The 7,410-nt window shown below is 42.2% G+C and overlaps 1 protein-coding gene across 2 annotated transcripts; it reads right to left on the bottom strand.

Moving 5' to 3' along the window:
• Nucleotides 1–13: 13 nt before the first annotated feature.
• Nucleotides 14–6,603, bottom strand: LOC145718060 (adenylate cyclase type 10-like). Of its 2 annotated transcripts, XM_081809508.1 has the most exons (3): nucleotides 5,298–6,603; nucleotides 2,703–2,894; nucleotides 14–414 (listed from the first exon to the last, which is right to left on the bottom strand). In XM_081809508.1, exons 1-3 carry the CDS (start codon nucleotides 5,589–5,591, stop codon nucleotides 292–294), a joined length of 609 nt encoding a protein of 202 aa, XP_081665634.1. In that variant the 5' UTR covers nucleotides 5,592–6,603; the 3' UTR covers nucleotides 14–291. The 2 variants fall into 2 exon arrangements, 1 of the variants encoding a protein (XP_081665634.1); XR_014141560.1 differs by lacking the exons at nucleotides 14–414; nucleotides 5,298–6,603 and adding an exon at nucleotides 2,993–3,937 and having other exon boundaries at nucleotides 2,448–2,894.
• Between the last annotated feature and the right edge of the window lie 807 nt (nucleotides 6,604–7,410).

Raw genomic sequence — 7,410 nt, 5'->3', positions numbered from 1 at the left:
TGGTGTTGGTGGTTCAACCTCTACCAAAAAGTAAGCCGGAGGATCGAGAGACAACCCAATTAGGTTTTCTTGCAAACCTGCTACATTTAAACTTTGTAAGGATGTCCTTTCTGCACTTGGCCTCTACGGTCCCTTTATCACTGCACCGGGGCTGGTTCGGCCCTGAATAATGAATACAAACAGAAGGGTTTCCAGACAGCTCTCTCCTTACTTCCTGTTCCCTGACCCTGTCTTCTCTCCCCAGATACTACAAAAAGCTCAGGGATCACCAGATGGGATCAGGGGCAACACTCACTGAATTTTGTGAACCTGAGAGCAGAAGTCAAATATATCCACAGCACTCTCCAAGGCATGAGTGACCTCATCAGGAGCCTTTTCCCCGGGGAAACCAAAGACACAGAGGAAGGAGCAGCCCTGTGAGGGAGAGAGTCAGCAAACACAGCTGGTGCAAGGCGATCTTTGAAGTGGACCAGCCAGAAGGCCCAGTGGAAGGTGGGTAGCAACTTTCCCTGTCTGGATCACATTTCATCGTGATTTTTCTCCTACCTATTTTATGTTTAGTAAACTTCATCTAACTTCTAAGTGCATCAGCAGCAGTAGGGCTCGAGCCTGAGGAGGGCTTGCTTTTCTCTAGAGATAATGGGTTGTATGGGGCTACGTGTGCCCCCACCTGTCTCTTCCCTTTCAGTCAAGATCTTCTGCTACAAGGTGCTAAGTGTAGATCTGTGTAGGCAGCACAGAGCAGTGGAAAAGGTACCAGCTCTGCAATCAGAAAATCTGTGTTCTCAGGCCCCTTCACAAGTGTGGAAACTTGGGTGGGGGGATGGGGTAACCGGGTGATGGGTATTAAGGAAGGCACGTGTTGTGATGAGCACTGGGTGTTACACGCAACTAATGAATCATCGAACGCTACATCAAAAACTAATGATGTACTGTACAGTGGCTAACTGAACATAATAAAATTTTTTAAAAAATTAAACAAAAAAACCTCAAGTGTGGAAACTTGAATAAGTCAACTACACTCTGTGAACTTCAGTTTCTCAGTTTGCAAATGGATATAACATAGACCTGCCAAGGTTGCTTTTGCTACTTTGTGTGTGTGTGTGTGTGTGTGTATATATATATATATATATATATATATATATATACAAAGTTTGTAAACTACTTTATAGTATATATACACTTCTCATAGTATATTACATATATATAATATATATATATATATAAACTATAAACTACTTTATAGTATATATACACTTCTCATAGTATATTACATATATATAATGTATGTATATATATATAAACTATAAACTACTTTATAGTATATATACACTTCTCATAGTATATTACATATATAATGTATGTATATATATATAAACTATAAACTACTTTATAGTATATATACATTTCTCATAGTACATTACATATATTCCATATTTTATATAGAATACATACTTTATAGTGTATATATATATTTTTTTGTAACGATGTTATATTTGTAAACATAATATAACATTATATACATATATAATATAAACTTGATATACAGTAACACTTTGTAAACTATAATGTTCTTTTTAGATATTGTTATTATTCGTAGGGAGAAAGACTTAAACTGAGAGTGGTTTTTCTTGGCATGACTTTAACTGTTCTGAGCAGAGATTAAACTCTGAAGCTTGGCATTCTTAGTATCAATCACTTAAAAAATTACCTCAGTCAGATGCTGTTGTCTATAAGGAAAGAGCCTAATAATTAAAGGACAATGGACTACAAATTTCAGTCTGTATATGTTATAGCCTGATGACATGCAAAAAAGAATGCCTTGATTTCTTCAACCCTCTCCAAAAAGAGTCTAAGGGTCAGATCCTAGTTGGTGCCGGGCTCTGTCTTGATGGGAGAAAGGAAGCCCTGATTCAGGTCTGTGTAAAGACTAGAGGGTAACCCCTTTCTATAGAATGCCCAATAAATGAATGAGTGTGGGGCAGTAATTTAGTGCAAAAAGATGCAAAAACACTTGAGATGGGGAATCCATGCTCACTATCACTTCTGTGGTAACGTGCCAATTACACTGTTCTTCTCTGAACTGACTAAGAGCAGATTAAAAACACCCAGAAGCTAGAGGTGCCAACACTCACCCCCACCCCCCGCCCCCTTCCTCCCTCCCTGCTTTGGCTTCCCTCCCTACCCCCACCCCACAAAGCTGGAAGGGGAAGGAGGTGTAGATATGGCAGGTGGGGATTATTAGAAACAGGCTTCTGGGGTGTGAAGGTTACTAGACACCTGACCTAAAATCTCCGGGAGATGTGGGGCTGCAGATGTGCCTACAGGGAGAGCTAGTCAAGCATAGGACTGAAGGGCAGAGCCTGGGAAGGCGGCCTAGCGGGATTTGAATCCAGCCCACTATCCACTAACTGGATGATCACGAGCAAAACTTAATTTCACCTGTCTCAGTGTCTCAGTGTCTCAGCACCTACCTTTTAGAGGAGTTCTGAGGGTGAAATGAGTTAATATGTGTAAAGGGTTGAGAACAATTCCAGGCACATAGTAAGTGCCAAATCCACCATATAAGCTGTTTCTATAACTACAAATAAAGACAGATATTTTTAGGTTAAAAGTCTCTTCTCTTCCTCTCACCAGTGTCCATAGGTGGGAGTGCCAACCTTAAATTCTCGGTAGGTTCCCACCCCTGAGTTCATATTTACCTTGTCAAACATGAAGACTTTATTGATTTGGCCTCGGAAGACCCTCAGGACAGAATTGATGTGCACACAAGCATCCTGGATGGCCGAGCCTATGACTTCTGCTTTGTCTTGGTCCTTAAACATCAGGTTCACGAACACAATTGTCACTGGGCGAAGCTCAGACAAATAACCCCGAAGCTGTTTGTCATCAATCTGTGGAGTCGAGAGCAGCTTTCCTTAGTGTGTGTCCTTGGCAGTGGATTCTTTGTCACAACCCCACCTCCATGACATTATCCCTGGAGGCAACTAACCTTCTGAGGTTCTCCAGAAAGCAGAAGTTATCAGAATGTACGAGGTGCAACATGGCAGAGTCAGCCCAAAGCCGAGCAGATGGAAATGGAATGCACTATCAAAATCTCTTCCGGTGTGAACATCCAGACTTGCTCATGACCACCACACCCTTGCCCCAGCTGCTTGCTCCCTAGTGCCAGTGGGAGCCATCACAATAACAGAAAGAAGTACTGTTCCTTTTGACTCTCTTACAAGTTAGGGATAAGGACAGCATGTTACATAATCCAACCTGATATTTTCACAGCCCGGGACCGTCCGGAATACTTTCACATTCTATCCTACTTTGTCTTCAAATGAAATAAAATCAGCATTATTATTCCCACTTCACGGATTAGGTAACTGAGACACGGAGCAATTACACAAGTTTCCCAGGGTCACACAGAACCCGGATCTCCAGGTTCCTAGGCCAATATTCCATTTAGGACTCGCACCTGCGTCCCCAGGCGGTATATTTCATTCCACTCCTCTCTTCTCTCCACCCCGCCCACAACAGGCCCAGGGAAAGGAAAGAAGCGCGTTCCCAAATGATGCCTGCCTCTCATCATTCTTGAATTTTGTTTAATTAAGTGCAAAGCAAACCAATGGGGGAAAATAATTTCATTTTCTCTCCAAATAGCACAAAAGTATCAGATTCTCCATTGACAATATAAAACATATCTTCTAGACAAAGAAGGGAATTGTGCATAGGGAATCCTGCAGTCATGCTTCCTAACTGGCTGGGACAGTCCTGGTTTCAGGTAATTTTATTCTTTTCATAAAAGATGATTTAATAGGGGCGGCTGGGTGGCTCAGTTGGTTAAGCGTCTGCCTTCAGCTTGGGTCATGATCCCAGGGTCTTGGGATCGAGCCCCAGGTCGGGCTCCTTGCTCAGCTGGGAGTCTGCTTCTCCCTCTCCCCCTCCCCTGCCTTGTGCTCTCTCTCTCTCTCAAATAAATGAATTGAAATCTTTTTTAAAAAAAGATGATTTAGTAATCTCTAACTAATTGATGTGATGACTTTCTTTGACTTCCCCAATAAATCACTAAATAAGAAATTAATATTAAATAAATATTAAAGATTAAATCTAGCAAAGAAATGAGTTAAAAATTATTCCACTGGACTGTGTGGCCTGAGCTTTGATTGGAAAAATGCAATCACTGCATCTCTGAGGATCTCTATTCTTTAGGTGCAGTCTTGGTACTGTGTGAAAGGTTTGTCTTTTGCCTCCTTTCTGCCCCCTCAGCTGTATCTCTTTACCCGGTGTTCATCATTCCTACCCACAATTTTCTTGGTGGCTCATGGAGTCTATCTTGCCTTCCCTTCCTGTAAATCTTGCTCTTGGCTGGTTGCAGCTGAAGCAGCATAATGTGTCATATCTTGAGGGGTCAAACAATTGCAGATACTGGAGGTAGGGCTTCTAAATTGGGCTGAAGATGGAGGGATGTGTTCTGATTTCACTTCAACTCACACTGGGAAGGCAGCTGCCCACTGTTCAGGCTTGCCTAAGATGTCCTCCAGGACACAACTGCATTTTGATGGAATTAAAGATTAAAACATGCATATATTAGGAAGGTGTTCAGCCTGTGCAAAAAAAAATGTAGGATTCAGACAGAACAAGGTTCAAATCCTAGCTACATCTCTTACTTTACAACCTTAGAAAAATTCCTGGTATCCTTCTGGGTCTTTGTTTTCTCACATATAAAATGGGGATAAAGCTATCTAGCAAGAATTGTGGAGAATAAATACATGAGAGCAGAATGCCTGGCATATGGTGAGTGCTGAGATTCACATGAATTAATACATTTAAGAAAGCCTAGATCTAAGCGAATAAAAAGGGAAAATTTTAGGGGGTGGAGGAGGTAGTTCGGGGCATTCTAATTATCTTTATTGTTAACTCCCAAAGCTCCAGATCTAAGGTGAGTGACTTAGAGAAACAGTGTAGCAATGTTAATTCACTTGCGATCTTTTGACTATGTGGGGTATACAAAGGGTGACCACATGTTTTTGTTTGCTTGGGGAAAAAAGTTCCCATTTGCCCAGTTGTATAAAAACACACAGTCATGGTTTATGCCTGTTGTCAGAGTGTAATTATGAATAATGCCTCTTTTAACTCTTAAAAATATCCTGATTTGAAGAACACATTTTGTAGTCACCTACACATGGAGAACGTCAGCCCCATCTCTTTTTAGTTCAATGAAACATTTTACTAGCTACTGGTTTTCTCGATCTTTCCTGATGTCCAAGATCCCTCATAATAAAAGCCAATAAATCAAACTGTGCAAATACCTGCTTCAATATGCTTTCCATCACATACTTTTGTAGGGACAACTCCAGCTCAGGGTCAGACTCCAGCATGCATGCAAGCCTCAGGAGGTCTAAGAGAGCAGAAGGAGGGGCAGGATCAGAAAAGGAAGCATGGTTTTGCAGAGCTAGAGATAGGAGTCTCCCAGTCCCCGATCCCTTGGGTGGTGGTCTTCGCAGTCCAGTCAGGGGACTCTGGGACATCTCGTGGCCAAAGAGAACCAAAGGAAGTCCAATGAGAAGTTCTATGAAGTTGCAGGTTTCAGAATTCAGTGGCATGGAGATCAAAACCCTGTTATACTTGTCATCACACTTCAGAACTTGGGGAGACTTTTACTTCCAGACTTGAGCTAAAGCAATTGCCACAGGGGATGTGAATGGACAGATGCGAGGATGACAACAGAAAAGGAACACAGAATGAAGGGGACGACAGAGGTGAAAGAGCAGCATGGGTAAGATTCAGGAGACTTCTGATCTCTGGGCTTTTCATCCCTGGTTTGATACCAACTCATTGTGTGACCCTGGACAAGTCACCTCACTGCCCTGGTGGTCCCCCATTTCCTCATCTGGAAAAAAAAACTCAGTGGGGTTTCATAGTCTCTATGGATCCCTTCACTATGATGGTTGACAGTTCCATACTCTAGAATGGACTAATAGGAGGTGGAAGGAATGAGCTCGAAAAAATAAAAAAACAAGGGAGAAAAAGTGGCAATAGGCTTTCAGCATGGAATAGAATAATAACAGTGCAAAAAAAGATGAGAAGAAAAATAAAAATGGAGTCTGAAAAGGATATAAATTAAGAAGCGAATTCAATTTAAACCATTTATTGAGTATATTCAAAGGCTAGTATATTCAAAATACCATGCACTACCTGGGAATAAAAAAGTAATTAGGAAGCTTGGGCTTTTTCCTGGAGGCACTTACTCATTGGACTTCCAAATGTACTATGAGTGGAAAAGTTAAATAGAAAAAGAAAAGCTCAAATGGGCTAATAGATTATAAAGAGGAAGAAGTGATCAATATGAGATGGTTTAATAAGAAAGGGGTTCACAGGAGAACTAGAGAATTTTACCGGATCTTGAATGACTTCTGGCATATTTCTAGAAGGATTGAGGAGGGCATGCCTAGCAGAGGGACCATGTCAGTGAAAGTCAAGAATGAGCACAGTGTGTTAAAGGACTGGTGAAGATGCTAGCCTGGCTGGAATCCCGTATGAGTACTGGAGATGAAGAAGAAATGATATGGGGGCGCCTGGGTGGCTCAGTCAGATAAGCGTCCTACTCTTGGTTTTCGGCTCAGGTCGTGATCTCCTGGGTTGGGAGATCAAGCCCTGCGCAGGGCTCTGTGCTCAGCAGGGAGTCTGCTTGAAGATTCTCTCCCTCTGCCCCTCCCCCCCCCACTCTCTCAAATAAATAAATAAATCTTTAAAAAACAGGAAGAAGAAATGATATGGAACAGACTGGAGAGAGGCAAGGGAGCAGGAATTATAAAGGTCTAGGCTACTGTAGTGGCAATATTATGCAGACGTATGTGTGCCTATAGTAAAATAAAGCATCTGGCTGGTCCTTGTTCCTGGTACCTGGGAAGTAACTTCTAAATCTTTGGAATTTCTCAAATAATGGGATTGTCTTTGTTCTTCACCGTAGGCCCTTTGGACCACAGCTGAATTTATGCTAATGAGGTCTCAGGATGGGGCCGCTTGTGCTGAAAAACACCAATCCTGTGATTAGAGGGTTGGGGCTTTGAGCCATGTGATATGAGCCTGACTTCCAACCTCTGAGGAGGGCAAGGGGGCTGAAGACTGAATTTAATCACATGGCCAATGATTCAATCAATCATGCCTACTTAATAAAACCCCAATAAGGGGCCCCTGGGTGGCTCAGTCAGTCGGGTGGCTGCCTTCAGTTCAGGTTATGATCCCAGAGTCCTGGGAACAAGCCCCACATCCGGCTCTCTGCTAGGCAAGGAGTCTGCTTCTCTCCCCTCTGCACTTGTGCTCTCGCTTTCTCTCTCTCTCTCTCAAATAAATAAAATCTTAAAATAAAATAAAATAAAAACCCCAATAAAAACTGAACACCCGGGCGCCTGGGTGGCTCAG

The sequence above is a fragment of the Leptonychotes weddellii genome, unplaced genomic scaffold, assembly GCF_054177405.1.
Source record: "Leptonychotes weddellii isolate Sample4059 unplaced genomic scaffold, ASM5417740v2 HiC_scaffold_10488, whole genome shotgun sequence".
NCBI classification, from domain to species: domain Eukaryota; kingdom Metazoa; phylum Chordata; class Mammalia; order Carnivora; family Phocidae; genus Leptonychotes; species Leptonychotes weddellii.
The sequence above is the reverse complement of the archived record's forward strand: the minus strand, read 5'-3'. Positions and strand labels throughout refer to the sequence as shown.

Excerpts from the sequence above, each read along its gene's own strand:
- LOC145718060 (XM_081809508.1), bottom strand. The coding sequence starts at position 5,591 with ATGCCACTGAATTCTGAAACCTGCAACTTCATAGAACTTCTCATTGGA. Across the intron at positions 2,895-5,297 it reads TGGAAAGCATATTGAAGCAG|ATTGATGACAAACAGCTTCG; the intron begins GTATTTGCACAG and ends TCGACTCCACAG. Across the intron at positions 415-2,702 it reads AAGTCTTCATGTTTGACAAG|GGCTGCTCCTTCCTCTGTGT; the intron begins GTAAATATGAAC and ends TCTCCCTCACAG.